Source organism: Neolamprologus brichardi, chromosome 1 (assembly GCF_056152115.1).
Source record: "Neolamprologus brichardi isolate AB-2024 chromosome 1, ASM5615211v1, whole genome shotgun sequence".
Lineage (NCBI taxonomy): Eukaryota > Metazoa > Chordata > Actinopteri > Cichliformes > Cichlidae > Neolamprologus > Neolamprologus brichardi.
Genome location: NC_142104.1, coordinates 2,431,122 through 2,449,500, shown reverse-complemented (window position 1 = coordinate 2,449,500; position 18,379 = coordinate 2,431,122). Strand labels below are relative to the sequence as shown.

At 45.1% G+C, this 18,379-nt stretch overlaps 1 protein-coding gene across 1 annotated transcript in view; it reads right to left on the bottom strand.

The window, feature by feature from the left end:
- Positions 1–12,190: 12,190 nt before the first annotated feature.
- Positions 12,191–18,379, bottom strand: part of cngb1a (cyclic nucleotide gated channel subunit beta 1a) — a 36,013-nt gene continuing 29,824 nt past the window's right edge. The window contains exons 33-40 of the mRNA XM_087838264.1: positions 17,720–17,861; positions 17,466–17,625; positions 17,271–17,368; positions 17,114–17,197; positions 16,918–17,036; positions 16,451–16,597; positions 15,330–15,522; positions 12,191–13,924 (exon numbers count right to left, since the gene is read on the bottom strand). Coding sequence (XP_087694390.1) covers positions 13,673–13,924; positions 15,330–15,522; positions 16,451–16,597; positions 16,918–17,036; positions 17,114–17,197; positions 17,271–17,368; positions 17,466–17,625; positions 17,720–17,861 — 1,195 coding nt within the window. The 3' untranslated portion in view covers positions 12,191–13,672. The remainder of the gene's footprint in view (positions 13,925–15,329; positions 15,523–16,450; positions 16,598–16,917; positions 17,037–17,113; positions 17,198–17,270; positions 17,369–17,465; positions 17,626–17,719; positions 17,862–18,379) is intronic.

The window sequence follows — 18,379 nt, the reverse complement described above, 5'->3', positions numbered from 1 at the left end:
ACAGCCCTACGGTCGACCCTACAATAATACATACAGAGAAAGCCCAACAATCATATGACCCCCTATGAGCAGCACTTTGGTGACAGTGGGAAGGAAAAACTCCCTTTTAACAGGAAGAAACCTCCAGCAGAACCAGGCTCAGGGAGGGGCGGGGCCGTCTGCTGTGACCAATTGGGGTGAGAGAAGGAAGACTTTTCAAAATAAACTGAAATGACGGAAAAATACATTATTCTCAATCATCAAATTTCAGAATATGCATCAAACAAATGACCTCAAATACAAACATGACGTAACTATAAATGGCGCTTACAGTCACCACGTGGATGCACGCACAGAGAATCCCAGCATAGCCAGTGAAGACGAGGCAGAACCAGGTAGCTCCAAACAGAAGGACCAATCCCAAACGAGGGGCTGCCTCTGTAGCACGGACATGGTTGGATTATGAAACGTCTGACACGGACCAGAAAACTGTACTCTGTAAATTACGCCGCAAACCAGCCCCCACCACAGACTCAAACACGACAAACCCCGACGCAAGAATCACGTGACAGAGTTTGTAGAGAGTTTACGGATGAGAAGCAAAAAAGAGCCGTCAGGTGCTCCAAATAAACCTTAGACTCAAACGTTAAAACGGGCGTTTCCCCGACGCACGGCGTGTGGCATCAGACAAAACACTCGACTCCAGGTACATGACGCACAGCTGAAAACACTTGAGTTGCCCGAGATCCACGGAATTTACCGAAAATGTAAAATTTGTGCGATATATATCGTTATCGGGATAAGAAGTGTTTATATCGGGATATGAGATTTTGGTCATATCGCAGAGCAAGACAGCCCAATGCATACATCAGAGTGATGGAGTCACATAAAGTTAGAAGTGACAAGAAAACAAACACACAAAAAAAACAACTACTACTAAATTTTTGAATCTGGGCTCCGTCTTGTTCAACAAAAAGTCCTCAAAATGTCTCAAATTTATTCAAGTCCCCACTAAGACACACAAACAAGAGGGGGTGTGTGTGAGTGCACACACTCCCCCTCTTGCTGGGTTCAGTCTCTCAGTGTGAAGTCAAGATGACATAATAACTATCATCATCATCATCGTCATCATCATACTTGAAGAGCACCACACCCTCCCTGCAGGCCCGCGGGCGTCTCGCAGCAGCGTCACGTCTGACGAGTAAATCGAGTCCATGAACAAGTCAAACGGCAGTAAACTAAACGTCCTCACATAACAGAAAAGCTTGTGCTGCCTTCACGACTCCTCTGTGATCTCTGGTGTCAGAAATCAGATTTAGAATCAAACCGAAGCCGTGACGGCAGAAACCAATCGAAAGAGACCAAACGGGAACAAACGTGAGCTTTCATTTAAGTCGTCTTCCTGATAAAGCAGATGTGCTAACAGCTGCTGAGACGAGGCGTTCGCTGGTATCCGGTTTAACTGAGCATCACGCTAGCTCTGACTCCAGCTGTTCAGCTTTACAGGAACCAGCTTCGGCCGCTCGGCTCATTAAAGGTTAACCGGCTGTTTGCTGAGTTCAGAGTCTGAAGTGTAAAATCACTGCTGACCTGCCGACATGTTCACTGATACATCTGCAGCTCCCGCCTTTATCCCGCTACGTCTGACCTCCTCCTCCTCAATGACGAGTTTTGACACCTCTGTGTATATCAATAAAGTTGTGCTTTGATGACCATTAGAATAGTTTCCAGGTGTTTTGACGGGCAGAGCTCACAGTCACCAACTTCTGATGCACGCCCAATCGTTTCGTCCTGTAAGCAGCCTGAAATATGAAAGACATTAAAGCCGTTAAAGGATCCACGCAGAGACGGTTGCTCTGAAACGTGGAAGTCAGGCTGATGCAGGAAGTCGGCGTAAACACACGTGAGCCTGCAGAGGCCGTCCTGGGAACGGTGCAGTAAACAAGGTGTAACTCCCTGTTACCTGGAAGCTACAAAACCCAACAAAGCTTCGTGGTCACTGTTGTCTGAATTGTGGCAGCGCAGTGACGCAGCACACCTGGCGAAGCTTTCACAATCTACCTTTTGTAGGCCACGCTTCGGTCGTAGCCGGCTGGATAAAAGCGGTGCTGCGTGTACGCCGCAGACTAAAAACACGTCAGGCGTGACGGGGATTTGAACACTAAGAACAGAAAAACAGTTTTCTGAAAGACGCCCGACAACAAAACAGTTTCATTTTTGTTCCTTTTCCTGCTTTTATGGGAAATATTTGGAGCTGTTGGTGAAATGAAACGACACCGGTCATAGTCGGGCTGCTGTGGTGACACTGTGTGGGTTTCCTGCTTCTCCTGCTCTCATGTTAAAGGACATTTTCTCAGTTATCACAGGAGAAACCGGAAAGCTCCAGAGAGAGAAAGAAGCTCCGAACTCTGGAAACCTGGAAGTTTAAGGGTTAAAGCAGGAGTCCGTCCACGTCAGTGAAGCGTGACGAGGCTTCTTCGGAGAGGAGACTGTATTTATAGAAGGTTTTGTGCTGCGGTGGTCAGCGTGTGCAGACACACCCTGCAGGCCAACCTCCTCCATCACTGCTGCAGGAACAGGAAGCGTCTGACTCCAGAGGGAAAACTTCAGCAGCTTCTCGTGCAGCTCGCTTCAGGCCTCACATGCTCGCCATCTGCTCGCTCAGTCGCTCTTACACACACACACACACACACACACACACACACACACACACACACACACACACACACACACACACACACACACACACACACACACACACACTTTCCTTTTTTCTTCCTCTCAGCTGAAAAGTTTCCAACATCTTTCCTGAGCCGAGCTCTCGGCCCGATTCAAAGCGCCACGAAGACGAATGTTTGACTTCAGGTTTAAACAGTTTATTCAGCTGAAAGAAAAAAAAGACCAGGAAGCGAGACCAACACGCTGCAGCAACTCCTGCAACCACGGCAACCAAAGCAACAACAGCAACGACCACAGAGTGGTAACAGTCAGCTGACTCGGCGTTTACAGGTGCTCAGATGTGAAAACGTGACACCTGTGAACATCAATGATGAAGATCCAGAACATTTTTCATTGATGCGTCCTCAGCAAATAATCGATCATTTTTAACAGAAGTCAGAAGACTCATAGATCACCATCCCACCCCAGGCTGAGCTGATGGTCCTAAACGTGAGGTTGTAGGTCTCCTGTTCTCCTCAGAAGTTCTTTAAACGCGTCACTATATTTAAAAATGTTTTAAAGACGGATGTTGTTCTGACTTATGACCATTTTGCTCGTTCTTGCTCCAGTTATTGATGGATATCAGATAAAAGAAGGCAAATTTATCCCCTCTGTCTATAAACTGGCTTAAATGTGACTGTTTCTCCTGCTGCTGTTTAAATGCAACTTTCAGGCTGTTCCTCCTGCGCTCTGCACAGCTGCTGCTCAACGACACCAAACCACAGCAACAATATATTTTATTTTTCTGCTCCAATTATCGTTTAGATCAAGTCTGAAAATAGGTTTAAGATCTTTGAAGGAGAAAATGCAGATATTTGTTCTCCTGCATCTCTCCCTCTTCAGCGTTTGTACACTCACAGACTGAACCTGCGATCTGCTGATCAAAGCTAACAGCAGGGCAGACGATTAATCGATTAATCGATTAATCGATGAGGCGGACACCGTCTGTGTCGTTTCCACGAGCATGCATCTGCTGCCACTCTGAGAATAAACTCTAAAAACAAACCGGACGCGAAGCAAAAGTTTTCTGTGACGTGGACAAAGTGTCCAAGAACACGTGCGTGCAAATCTTTCACTTTTCTGACTTTTTACTGAAACTCCGACGAGCTGAAAACTTGTTTCCCAGCAGTAAAGCAGAGATCTGCTGCTTTCTGCTGCTGTGAGGTAGAGAAGCTGCTGCTGAGAGAAACTTTGATCTGCTGATGGTGAAGCTGAGCGCTGAGGACTTTCAGTAAATGATCAGCGGGGTTGCGTAAACGCAGGTTTCGGACCTCTGTGTCAAACTGAACCCCTGCCATCGATCAGGGCACGAACTGATGGAGCGGTATTGACAGCCGGCGGGCCTGTCGTCATCATCACCATGGAAACTAACACGTGGAGAGCTGGCCAGGTGAGGCCGCGGGGCTTTTGTCCGCGTAAAAACCGCTGAGAAAGAAAAGAGCTTTGAAGCGGTGGAAGCTGCTGGACGGCCGGATGAAAAGAGGCAGAGAGCCGCGGGGAGGCGGGCCGAGCCGGGCCAGACCCGGGTCATGTGAAGGACAGCACCCAGAACCCAGACTCTGAACAGCTGACAGCCCGACGGAAGGAAAAGTTTAGAGGAAGCAGACTTCTCCTTACCTCCCGGTCCCGAGCAGCGCCTCCTCTCCCTCCTTCTCCTCGTCCTCCTCTTCTCCCGCTCCTTCCTCGCAGTGAAGTCCTCCGCAGACTCGGGCAGACTCTCCAGCAACCAGACGCGGATTCAAAGTGAAACCTGCGGATCTCCGAGGCCCCGAATCCGTGTGCGCCTCCTGCCCTGCGCCGCTGGAAACTCCGGACTGCCTGCTTGACGCTGCTGCCTTCACGGACTGTGGGATATGCGGTAACTCTGTGGTTGCGTGTGTGTTTGAGCGCGCATGGGCGGAGTGGAAAAAAATGGCACTTTTATAGCCGGAGGGCGGGTCTGACTGAGACTGTCAGTGAAAAACATCAGGCTCTGGCACACATACGTCCTCAGCTCAGATGAGCTCTTTAAAATTGAGATTTTTCTTTATTTCATGATTATTCTTTTTTTGCCTCTCAGCTGAGGTTCAGTGAGTTCACTGTGAGGGTGATGATTGACACAGCTGAGAGGTTTTCTAAAACATCATGACCTGCACATGTGTCAGTGTGTATCACTGCAAAGAGTCAAACAGGTGACAACATGTCAGTAATATGACTGATATCTTTACAGACAGTACAAAGTGTGTCACGTTGACCCGCTGCAGCTGAAACTGTTTACATGAAGCTCTCATCTTGGTGTTTTTGGGCAAATGTGACATATTTTTACATAAAACCTGCAAAAAGAGCGTGAAACGTGTTTTCACTTCTTCAGACTTGATTGTGAGATAAAACCACAACAATAAGACTTCAGACTTTATATAAATGCATCTATTTATGCATTATTTGCAGATGCAGGTGAGCGGCACATTAAGGGAAGCTTGAAGAAAGGAAGAAATAACAGGTGTTTCCACACAGGTGTGGGGGTGTGACTTAATCTTTGGACCTCAGTGCCACCCTCCTGAATGCATCACTGTGAATGTACACACCAGCACAATGTTTGGACACAGCTTCTCATTGAATGGTTTTTCTTTATTTTTACTTCTCTCTAAAATGTAAACAAACTGAAAACTAACTCTAAATATGTTTCCTGTAAGCAGCCGCCCTTTGCTTTGATGGCAGCGCTGCAAACCTCGCCACCTTCTCTCAGTGAGCTTCATGATGTCGTCACCTGAATGGTTTCACTTCACAGGTGAGCCTGTCAGGGTTCATTTGTGGAGTTTCTTAATCTGGTTGAGACCATCAGTTGTGACCATCAGCCCTACTTGACAACTGTTACAATTCATATTATAACGACTGTGGAACTCACTTCATTATAATTTAAAGAATTGTATAAATTTACATTGTTTTAAAAAGTGTTACATGCTTAAAACGATAACTCAATATGAAGAATGTGAATGAAATTGGAGTTCATTGAAAAAGGATCCATTCGAATTTTTGTTTAATTTATTTTAATTTTAATTTTTCTCCTTGTTACTATGTGGAGCGGTTATTCTGATTGTAAATGTGTTGTTTGGTTTGGGTTAGGACCGGAGATAAATGTTAATGTTAGTTTGTTCCCTGATTTTTGGTGCCCACTTGTAATATAAATTGGATTGTAGATAGGGGGCGGGGTTTAATAAGAATATTTTCTTCTTCCTGCTCCTTTTCACACATGGATGTAGTGCTTTTTGATAGAAAGTGTGGTTGGTTTGTTTGATTTTTTGTACCAAGTGTGAAATAAATAAATAAATGAAATGAAATGAAATGGCAAGAACCAATCAGCTAAGTAAAGAGAAACGACAGCCCATCGTTACTTTATTGACTGAAGGTCAGTCAGTCCAGAAAACTTTGAATGTGTCCCCAAAAACCATCAAGCACTACGAGGAAACTGGTTCACACGAGGACGCCCCAGGAAGGGAAGACCAGGAGTCAAACTGCTGCTGAGGATAAATAGAATTTAATATATAATTCTAAATGCAAACAAGTCAAATTTAGAAAGTGTTTCTAACTTCTTCACTTGAAAAAAAGTGACACAGAGATCTTCATCCTTCATCTTGGTGAAGGAAACAGATTTAAAGATTTAGGATTCTCGTTTAAATCGGGCTTTTCCTGCTTGCTCACAAGAGGATGTTTGAGTTTGGAGGTCTTCTCTGTATTATTAGCATCTTAACCTTACAATATAAAGCACCTTGAGGTGATTGTTGTTGCACTATGTTACCCATTTTAAAAAAGATGCAGGAACCTGCCCGGCAACGGTGCGCCGCATAGTGCTGCTCCTCTGGCTCAGAGCTGCCATTTGGAGGCCAGGTTTACCCTCATGCAGAAATCCTCAAATCAATATGAAGGAGAACAGGAGAACATTCATTCTTCAGGTGCATGCTTCCAGTTCATGCAAGTAAACAGAAAGGACCTGAGGTCACGCAGAGCTTCATCGTGTGTGTGAAACAAGCAGCTGGTCCTCAGACTGTCACCACAGCAGAAACCTGTCATTAGGTGAGCGCACAGTTATCCACGAGGCAGAGCGAGCAGCAAACTGACCCACGTGTTCTCTGGATCCAGCAGCAGTTTATCTAACAGCCCAAACAGGCACAGGGATGCAAACAGCAGCGTGACGCCTCCTCCTGAATATATTTTTATCAGACTAACCTTTAAAATGTTGTCAGCGGCTATTTCAGTCGCTGCTTTGTGTAAAAATCTTTCAGCATCTGTCAGCAGGCACATCTGTTGCTGAGCTGCAGGTTTCAAGATTCACAGGGAAACTGATGAACACATGAAAATGCTCTCCAATGCACCTCCCACCAGTTTCATCCAGTAACTGGGAGCCTCCCAGTCTGTTCTGCTGCTGCTGCATTTCATTTTACTGGTGGTGGAAGTTTCATCATATCCCACAGACGTCTGTGTGGCTTCAGACTTTTTGGTGATTTTCCACCTCAGGCTTCGTGGAAAAAGACGGCGACGTGGAGGCTGGAGGCCTGTGGGACTGTTATAGGGCCGAGTCTCAAACACTGCAGCCAATCAGGACGTGCGAGGATGACCCGCAGGTCTCTGCTGTGAGAAAAATCCCATATTCTCCGAGGTTATGAAACCATTACTCAGTCAGAGCTGAACATGTGACGCGCATGTGTTTGGGCTGAGAGTCATTTCCACTTCCTGTCCTCGTCTCCTCACTAATATCCATCAGGAAGCTTCAAAAATCACTTAGAAATAGTTGCAGCGATCCAGCAAGAAGTCTGGAATCTAAAATCGTCTTATTTTAATCAAAGCACAATTAAACCTTTGAACTAACTCAGAGTTTTCTGTCTAAAGAAGCCAAAGACCTGCAGACAACACCCACGTTTAAAGGAAGCTTTTTATGTTTGTATTGTTCATTTGTTCACTTTGGTTTGAGGACGTGCAGGTTTGTTTGTTTCAGTTTCATTTTTGAGTTTCAGCTTCTTCACGTTTGATCAAACTAACAGAAACTAAAACTGACATGTTCGATTTTGGTAAATGGCCTGTATTTGTATAGCGCTTTACTAGTCACTGAGGACCCCAAAGCGCTTTACACATCCACCCATTCACACACTGGTGATGGCAGCTACATTATACCCACAGCCACCCTGGGGCGCACTGACAGAGGTGAGGCTGCCGGATACTGGCGCCACCGGGCCCTCTGACCACCACCAGTAGGCAACGGGTGAGAAGACTGTTCAAGCCGGGGCTCGAACCGGCAACCTTCCAATTACAAGGCGAACTCCCAACTCTTGAGCCACGATCGCCCATTTTACTTTGCAAGTATAGTTTATATTCTATTTCTACTAAGAAAGTATTTTTTTCACATCTAGTTTTAGTCTTTAGTTTAGTTTCAGTTAAGAGAGTTTATGTTTACCCATGGACCCTGAAGGCAGCACCTCCTACGCTCACACAAACACGTGAAACACATCAAGGCCTCAAACAGTGAAGCAGTTAAAGACAGCAGCTGAAGGGTTTCATAGTTTTTCCATCAGTGCTGAAAACAAGGAAACGCAGAGATCGTTAATCGACTCGAGATCACAAACCGAAACCCCCCAAATACCTTCCTGTTTTCTAAAACAGCAGTTTGCATCCATACAGTGTTTATAAGAGACACACAGCCTCTGAGTGACGACCTGCATTGTTTGCAACAGCCAGCAGGGGGCTACAATAACACAGAGAAAACCTCAACAATCACACAACCCCTCTATGAGCAAGCACATGGCCACAGTGGGAAACAACAACTCCCCTTTAGCAGGAAGAAACCTGGTAATCATCTGCTGTGGCTGGTCAGGAGTGAGAGGAGGACGTCTATGAGACAAGGAGCCTCAGCTCAGCTCAGTGAACACTTACCTGATGACTTTGGTCTCAGTGCCTTCAGCTTTGTAGAAGCTATCTGCATTTCTACACCTGTGGTCATGGACGTGATGGAACACATCCGGATGGTTGAGTGACAGAGTGCGAGCTTTAAAGGACCGACACTTGGAAGCAAAGTCCATGCTGATATTAAGCAGTCAGACTTGGTGTCACGAGGTTCATTTCCAGTCTTTGTAATGACCATTTTCAGAGGAATGCTTTTGTTTGCTTAAACCTCTTAATCCCAATCTATGAATCCTTCAAGCATAAAAAGGCTCCTAACTGAAGGGATGAATCGGTGTGTCGACACGTAACAGACAAGCTAGCAAAGAACCTGTTTGAGTTTCAGGCTCTTTGTTACGAGCCGCCTGTCACAGAAACACATCACTGACGGCTAATAAGTTTCTTAATTATTTTGTGGACAAGGTTGCTAGTTTGAGACCCCCGACTCTACCTATTGCTGACCCAGCCATGCATGGTTCTTGCTCAAGTCTGTTCTCTGCTTTTCTACCAATTGTTTTATCTGATTTAGAGAAACTTGTGTTGAATGCTAAACCGTGTGGCTCTCCAAAGGACGTTGTTCCTCCCCGTTTTCTTAAAAAGGTATTTCCTATCATCGGACCACACATTCTGAACATTATTAATACTAGTCTTTTGTCTGGTCAGGTACCTAGGGAATTTAAGCATGCAGTCATACATCCTTTACTTAAGAAACCGGGCTTTATGGGCTCAAACTGTGGTCATAAATATTTTGTACTTGTAAATCAGTTTTGTATGTGTAAAAAGATTTGTGTGTGGACTTGGCCAAAAAAACCCTGCAAGTTACAAGTACGAATTGTGACCCTATTTTTCTTCCTTTCATCTGATTGGTCAATGTCATGTCAATCACAAATGTAACAATCCAATCAGAGAACAGATGGGTTTGGCTGTTGGAGGGGCCTTTTTTGAACTGCAGGTCTTTGAAGGGAATAAATGCCCTTTTACATGCCAACCCAGCGTTTTCCTTCATCACCACGAAGGAAAACAGTCTGTGGTCGTCCGAGTTTGGTGATTTTTGTGTCACAGGTCTACGTGTTTAATATAGGGACTTCCACAGCCTTTTCAACAGCGCTGCGGACCGCGGGGGGTGGGCAGTGTTTTGGAAATGATTGATCTTCATTACAAAGCTTTCGTCGCATAGATGTTTTTATTGAACATTTGAAGAACTAGCAAAAAAAACAGAAACTCTTGTAGAGGACATAAAGTCAGAGATAGAAGAAACAAGGAGCAGGTGCATCTAGTACAGGTAGAGCTGCTGCAAAAACCCACAGAGCTCAGCAGCCAGCGCAACAAATTCTGGATCCTTTGCTTTTAGTTAGCAGTTAGCATTAGCAGCACATCCTGCGTCTGATGTGAAAGGACCTTTATGCTGCGCACTGTGACTCACAGCCATGGTCCCGGGTCTGCCCTGACTTTGTGTTAAACTAATCCTAAAGTAATAATGGTATTTCTAACCACTGATATACCACAACTTTATCCTTTCAACAGCTGCTGAAAGTTAGGCGACCTAACTGCTATCGGATATTTATATAGAGATCCTCCAGCTTCAAACTGTATTTCCCTTCAAGGACCTGCAGTTCAAAAAAGCGCCCCTCCGACAGCCGAACCCATCTGTTCTCTGATTGGATTGTTACATTTGTGATTGACATGACATTGACCAATCAGCTTAAAGGAAGAAAAATAGGGTCAAAATTCGTACTTGTAACTTGCAGGGGTTTTTTTTTTTGGCCAAGTCCACACACAAATTCTTTTTACACATACAAATCCTGATTTACAAGTACAAAATATTTATGACCACATTTTGAGCCCATAGGGGCTTAGACAGTTCAGTCATATCAAATTTTAGACCCATCTCTAAGCTTCTCTTTCTTAGTAAGATTCTGGAAAGGATTGTTTATACTCAGTTGATGGACTACTTGAATGACTCTAAATTGTCAGAAATCTTTCAGTCCGGCTTTAAGCCATTCCACAGTACGGAGACCGCCCTCGTAAAAGTTATGAATGACATCCTGATAGCGACAGATCGTGGTTAATATGCAGTGCTGGTCTTGTTGGACATGACCGCTGCATTTGACGCTGTGGATCACGATTTGCTGATCTCCCGCTTACAGCACTGTGTGGGAATTTCTGGTTCGGCACTTTTGTGGTTAAAGTCCTATCTCTCAAATAGGACCTTTTGTGTTAAGTTGGGGTCGGCTTCATCCTCTGTGGCCCCCCTGCTTTGGGGTGTGCCACAGGGATCTATTCTTGGGCCGTTATTGTTTTCATTGTACCTTTTGCCTCTTGGTGCGATTTTCCGGAAACATAAAGTGCCATTCCATCTATACGCAGATGACTGCCAGCTCTACTTACCTTTTAGTCATTCTGATAGTCTCCAAACTCGACCTCTGCTTGACTGCCTTACTGATGTCAAAGCATGGATGGCAAAAAACTTTTTAAATTTTAATGATCGGAAGACAGAAGCGATTTTATTTGGCCCAAATCGTTCTTCTCATACTCCGGATGTTGATATTGCAGCTTTGACTTCCCAACTAAAGAGTTTGATCACAAATCTCGGAGTTAAAATTGATTCTGCACTTACCTTTGATGACCATGTAAACGGGGTGGTAAAATCAGCATTTTATCACCTCAGACGTTTATTGAAGGTTAAGCCCTTTCTTTCCAAGCGTGACTTGGAAAGTGTTATTCATGCCTTTATTACCTCACGTTTAGATTATTGTAATTCTCTTTTAATGGTTGGACAGGGCACTTTGTCACGCTTGCAATTAGTGCAAAATGCTGCGGCACGATTTTTAACTGGCAGAAGGAAATTTGATCACATCACTCCGATTTTGGCCTCTTTACACTGGCTTCCAATTGAATTCAGGACCCGTTTTAAAGTCCTTTTATTGGTTTTTAAATCTCTAAATGGTCTGGCACCTGTTTATTTGTCTGACTTGTTGAAGCCCCACGTCCCCACTCGTTCCCTTCGTTCATCTGAGCAGTTGCTGCTTTTGGTCCCAAAGTGACGGCTGAAACTTAGAGGAGACCGAGCGTTCCCTGTTGCAGCGCCGATGCTTTGGAATAACCTTCCTCTCCATATTAGACAGGCTACATCAGTGCCAGTTTTTAAGTCTTTGTTAAAAACCTATTTTTATTCCCTGGCTTTTAACTCTGTGGGTAACTAATTCTTTTTATTTTATTTTATTACTATGTCTGGTTTTATTACTATGTGCATATTGGCAGCAGCTTCATTTTCAGCATAACAATGCCGTAAAAGCACACCTGGTCTATCGGTCATGGGTCGGCCTCCCCAGAGTCGGACCTCAGCGTTACTGAAGCAGTGTGGGATCATCCTGACAGAGAACAGAAGGAAAGGCAGAAACACCCAAAGAAGAGCTTTGAACATCCAAGAAGCCCTGAGAATAAAGGTGCTACACCAAATATTCGCTTTAAGTTCACCGGAGTCGCGCAAACTCTGATTTTGCCTTTATTTCCATGTGTGTTTGCATGTTTCCCTACAAAATATGAAGAAATGAAATGTGCAGCAATCTTAGCTGAAACACAGACACTCGTTATAATCATTTTATTTACAAACTGGTTTTTAATTCTTACAGTGACGTCGTTGCTTCAGTACAAATACAATAAAGCCTGAATTCTGAGCCAAAGCAGCAGTGTCACATTTCTTCTTCTACTCTCGACAATCAGCAGTAATCACGAAGCTTCCTGTGCTGCATTGTTTCTGTTTTCCCGCCTTTTTCTCGGCTCGGCCGACACAGTTTCCTGCGCTTCCTGAAGCTTTTCCTGTCCTGTATAAACGCTGCAGCAGCTCTGTGGGCAGGAGCTTCTACACCCAGGCTCTTTACTGTATCAGAAAGCTCAGCAGCGCCCTCCAGCAGCTACAGCTAAAATGACTGTAGGCTTTATTGTATTAAAGCTTGCCTCATGATTTCATTTTTTAATTGCTTATTTTAGATTTTTTATGTGCGGTTTTTGTTATGAACAGAAGCTTGTTTCAGTACATTTTTGACATCATAAATTCTAAATTTCAGGTTCAGTATCCCCAAATTTCATCTTTTTGGGCAACTTTTTGGGCAAATTTTGGTTCATAAATGGCAGAAAATCTTTTTTTCTTTGATAGAAACAAGCTTCCAGACTTCAAACAGTGAACCATTTGTTCTAACTATGATATTTTTACTGGGTTATAGGAAAAGCAACATGTTCAGACATTAAAATACATGCTGCACTTTTGTGTGTGCTGATGAAGACCTCATGACTCAGAGGTCCAAACTGACCCGCTGACCCTGAACCGTCATCCTGGTGACCCTGAATGACCTGGAAGTTGCCGGCTAAAATCATTGGATGTCCTCAGAGCTCAGCTGATGTCAGACAGCGTTATCGAGCAGCTCTCGGTGGAAAATCAATCAGCGGCTGTCAGATCTCTCACACGCCACAAATACATGTTCAGTCTGTTTTTACATGAAGAAGACGCAGCTCACGCCTTTCTTCTTCTTCTTCCGGCTGCTTCCTGTAGTTCCCAACACATGCCTCTAAAATCAGCTGAGGGAGGGCCCCAGAAAGTCAGTGGTTAAGAAGCTGCAGGACAGAAACCGGGGATTCTGGGAAAATGAGTTTATTTAATCATTTCTGTTACAGACACACTCCTCAACCTTGTTTGCGTGGTGAAACAGCGCCCCTCTGGGTTCTAATGGCTGGTACATGTAAGTCAGTTCGTGTGGCCAAAGACGGTACTGCAGCCAGACAGTAACCTCCGTGAGATCAAAGTTCTCTGAAACTCTGAGACCTGAAAAAAACCTGAATTAAGGTGGGAGGAAGGAAGAAAAGAAGGAAGTATTCTTTCCGTCCTTGCTTTATTTCCTGCTTCCTTTCATTTACATCATTCTTCTCCTTCCTTCCTGTCATGTGACAGTTTAGATGAAAATGTGTTTTTCTGTGACAATAAAATCCACGACAGAAGAAGAAGCATGTCCTACACCTGAGAGTGTCCGGTTTCCTCCTTGGAGCAGGTGGAGGGCAGCAGCTTCCTGTCAGCTCACTCCTTTGATGGCTCCTTTTCCTTCTCCTTCGTCTCCTCCTTCTCCTCCTCCCCCCCTCTCTCTCCTGCCTTCATCTCCACGGTGAGAAGCTCCTCCCCTTTGTGCCGCGGCGTCATCCTGATGATGACCGAGCTGTCGGCTGTCTCTGCCACCGTTTCCTCTCCGTCTTCCGGAGCTGGACTCAGGGGTACCGGAGACCGGCGGTGCATTGGGGAAGGGGGCGGAATTGGAGAAATGGAGGGAGGAGCCTGAAGAACAAAGAAGGAAAGGACAGGAAGAAAGATGGAGGACAAAATGACTTTCCTTTGCTGCACACAGGAAAAATCCAAATCCTGAAAAACCTACGATTTATTTTTGATCCCTTTTAGCTTCCTTTCCATCTTTCCTTTACAGTCTTTCTTTTTACTTCCTTCATGCTTTTCTTTATTCCTTCTTTCCTTTCCAACTTTCATTCTCCTGTCCTTCCACCCTTCCTTTCTTCCTACCATCTTTTCTTTCTTCCTACCCACTCCTCTTTTCTTCTTTTTACCTTCCATCCTTCCTCACTTTCTTCCTTTCTAACTGCTCCTTCCTCCTTTCCTTTATTTCCTCTTTCCTTCTTCCCTTCACAAACATCCTTCCTTCCTCTATTCCTTCCTCCCTTCTTTCCTTGCTTTCTTTTCTTTCCACCTTTACTTTCTTCACTTCTTTCTTATTTTCTTTCTTCCTTGCACCGTTACTTCCTTCCTCATTTCCTCCTTGCTTTCTTCCATCATTTCTACTTTATTCTAAAATTCCTTACCGCCCCCCACTGTTCCTTCCTTCCCTCCTAGTTTGTGCTGTCTCCCAGGTGCTTTGCTCCTCTACAGAACTCCATGGCTAACATTAGCTAACGTTAGCTGACATGAGCTAACATTAGCTAACGTTAGCTGACATGAGCTAACATTAGCTAACGTTAGCTCATGTCAGCTAACGTTAGCTAATGTTAGCCATGGAATTCTGTAGAGGAGCAAAGCACCTGGGAGACATGAGCTAACATTAGCTAACGTTAGCTACCTCTACCTAAGAAACGGAGTCTGCTAATTTGAAAAAACTATGTGGGCACAAAAATAAAAGCTGATCCAGGATCTGAGAGCACTTAACGTTATCAAGTAAGTTAAGGTCAAGCAGTTTTAGTGATTGAGGTTTCCCGAAAACAAACGAGCAAATTAGCTTTTATATGAACATTTCTATCAAGGGATGATGTTCTAAATCTGTTTCTTACCAATCAGCATGCATTAGGACATGAATCGTTTTATTTCAGTTTTGACACATTACTGATATTCCTAATATGGCAGTGGACGCAGTAGCCCCTCCCACCTAATGATCAAACCTTCTGTCCATGAAGAAGACCCAATCAAAATAAAGGTGGTTTAAAGAGGAGGAGTTAAACAGCTCATTTCAGACAAGGGATAACATGAGGGCCTCCACAACAGTGCAGCATCAGATGAAGGTGGCTTATTATAAACTGTGAATCATTCAAAGCTGCTCTGGTGGAGTCACTGAATAAAGCACTGAAAAGAACCTTTCAGTCTCCTCACTTTATTTTTATCTATCTATCCTTTTCCTTTCTTCCTTTTTTCCTTCCTTCCTTCCCTGCAGCTGAACAGAGGTGATGTGGTGATGCTGGCCTACCTGTGCCTCTCCCACCTCAGACGGTCTGTATGTTTTCTTCAGCTTGGCGAAGGTTCCCTCGATGCCTGCCTGCTCCGTCACCTTCAGGGCGGCCTTGAACATTTCTGGCGTGTCCGGTCGTGGCGGGATGACTGTCTTTGCACCTTTACCCTCCTCCTTCTCCTCCGGCTTCTTGTCCTTCGTCAGCATCTTCCTGCACAAAGACAAACACAGGGCGGCAGTCCAGACAAGCTCAGAAACAGAAAACCTCGCTCCTACATCTCCAAACCTCCACAATCCGACATTCAGCAGCTCCGGCGGCTGCCGTGGCTCCGGCCGGTCTGCTTCAGCGCCATGGCCTGACTGAGCAGATAAAGGAAGGTGGGTCACCTCAATGAGCTGACCCGATTCTCAAACACAAACTAGAGCGAGCGCCGTGAGCTGATTAGAGGTGAGTCTAATCCTGTCCTGGACAGAGAGATCAGACAAACAGGAAGGCGAGCTGAGGAAGCAGCAGAAACAATCAGCCTACTATTAACTGATGGTTGTTATTAGCAACTGGGGCTGCTTTACTGACATGCTGGATCCGCCTCCAGCCGCATGGTGACCAGAATCCGGCTGGTTAAAGTACAAATCTGTGCTCAGGTATTCATCTGTAAACTGTGGTAACATAAGTGTGTCTCTACAGACTCTGTAAGGTCATGAATGCAGTGAATCAGTATTTATTAATAATAGTGTTCCTACTGTGACAGGACAACAGGACCTAACCCTTCCAGCTTAGTGTGAGAGTCTTTACTGCTGTTTACAAAACAGAGCTGGTGGGACGCAAACACTAACCTTGTTGTCTCTCCACCCGATGGCCGTGGTTTGGACAACGTGTTGCAGGTTAGCAGGTTCTGTAATAGTTCTCCACCTTAACTTCCCAATAAACCCTGACAATATGCTTTAAAAAATGCCAAGAAGGTTTCTTGGGGTTACGATGGCAGCCATAAACCAGAAGGTTCTAGCTGAAGTCTTTGCTGCTGCGAGAGTAAAGATGCTGACTCAAAGACGAGCTAAATGTCGTAATTCGGTGTGAAAGGACTCGGATTTGGATTAAAATAATTAAACTGCGTTCCGCTCTAACAGGGTCTCGGTCTTACTTGGCCTTCTTGCGCAGCAGTTTTTCGGACTCGGGGTAATGCACCAGGATCTCTGCCAGGTCCTTCTTATCCAGGATGAACAAATTGGCAAATCCGTGGGCCTTCACGTTGGCTGTGCGCCGGTTTCCTCCGCCTCCCGCCAGCAGACTGACCAATCAGAGACCACAGAGAGTTTTTTCAAAACATTGGTCATGAAAAACTAAACTACTGACATGATTTCACTTTTTTGAAACATTTAACACCCTGTTGGGTAAATTTCATTCTCCCTCTGTGGTATGAAAGTTGTCTGTATTTTTATCATTTTAATTTTAACAAAACATAATCACAGTATGATGATATGTCTATAATATATTTCAGTCTGGCGCGCTGCCCAGCCGCACATCCGGAGAGCGATTGAGCGTCTTTATTTGCAGCCGCCACGTGCTGGTTTTTAATTGTTTAACAGGATGACGGGAAGCAGCTCTGACCTGATCTCTCCAAACACCGAGCCGGCTCTGATGGTGACGAACACCGTCTGCAAGTCGGGACCGCCCACCACCTGAACCTCGCCCTGCTTGATGATGTACATCTCCCTGCCGATCTCCCCCTGAAACACACACACACACTGTCTGTGTCACCATCAGCTCAGTAACACCTCTGCCGGCTCGACAGGTGCGTTCTTACCTTTTTACAAACAAAGTCTCCGGGCAGGTACACGACAGACTTGAGCCTCATTAGCATGTCAAACACCATCTGCCTATCACAGCCCTGAGACACACACACACATATTTATGCATTCATGTGTATAAATAAATGTTATTTTTTATTCGCCGTTTCTGACCTGAAACAGGGCGACTTTACTGACGATGGCGTAGTTAACGTCCACGGCGATGTCCATCCTCATCTTATCGGGAAGCTGGATCAGAAGCTCCTGCTCATCTGCACACGGGACACCACAAAGCTCAGTGTTACTTTGAACTCAACACGAGGCGTTCAGGGACCAGGTCTCAGACAGCTTCTCTCAGACATTTCTTACCCAGCATGCCCTGGCTCTTCCAGGTGTAGTCGTACCAGGTCTTGATGCGGTTCTGGACCTCGCGAGGGATGTTGTAGGAGGTCATGTACTTAACCGTGCTGTCCATACAGGCACGGTAGTAGTTCTCCCCGGCAGTCGCCGCTCCAACTACATCCCTCATCTGACACATTGCACCAAAAACCAAAGGGGGCGGAACCACGTTAGGTCATGGATGGCCAAAAAGAAGCAGAGCTGTAAATGGTGGTTTTACCGACCTGACCGATCATGATGGAGAAAGCAAAGACGCCAACAAAGTAATTAATGAGTTGGAAGCAGATTTCAAAGACAGTGGTTGGGTCGGGCAGTCCTCCAATGGTGATCAGCGTCTTCACGGCAAAGTAGTAACAGCGGATGTACCTGCAGGAATGAAAACAGTCCATCGATTCATGAAGAGCTTCAGCTTTAAAATTCTTTTAAAATTCAAACTTCTACTGGGTTTTGTTTCCTTCAAGGATTTCAGCAAAATGCAACATAAAGCTGACGAATCTGTGAGTGTTAAAATTTAACTATATGGGTAAATTCAATCAATAACCCTACGGAGCCCCGCAGGGGACATGGGAGAAAAAAAAATTAAGACGGACTTTTGCGAGATCTCGCAAAAGTTTTTGCGAGATCTCGCAAAAGTTTTAGCCGCATTCTTCGGAGGCCGCCAGCTCGAAGCCGACCGGGAGGTCGAGGCACGATGTGCCGGGAAAGCGGTGTTCCTCCCCGTTGTAGTAGGTCTCGACCTCCCGTTAGCTTCGAGCTAGTGGGTGTCAGATCTCCGAAAACGTCGGAGCACTTTTGCAAATATGTGATGTCTTGTAAACCGAGCAGGTATCTGACGTTTACACAACTACATTCACGCCTCAAAATATCTTAAAAGTGTATTTTGT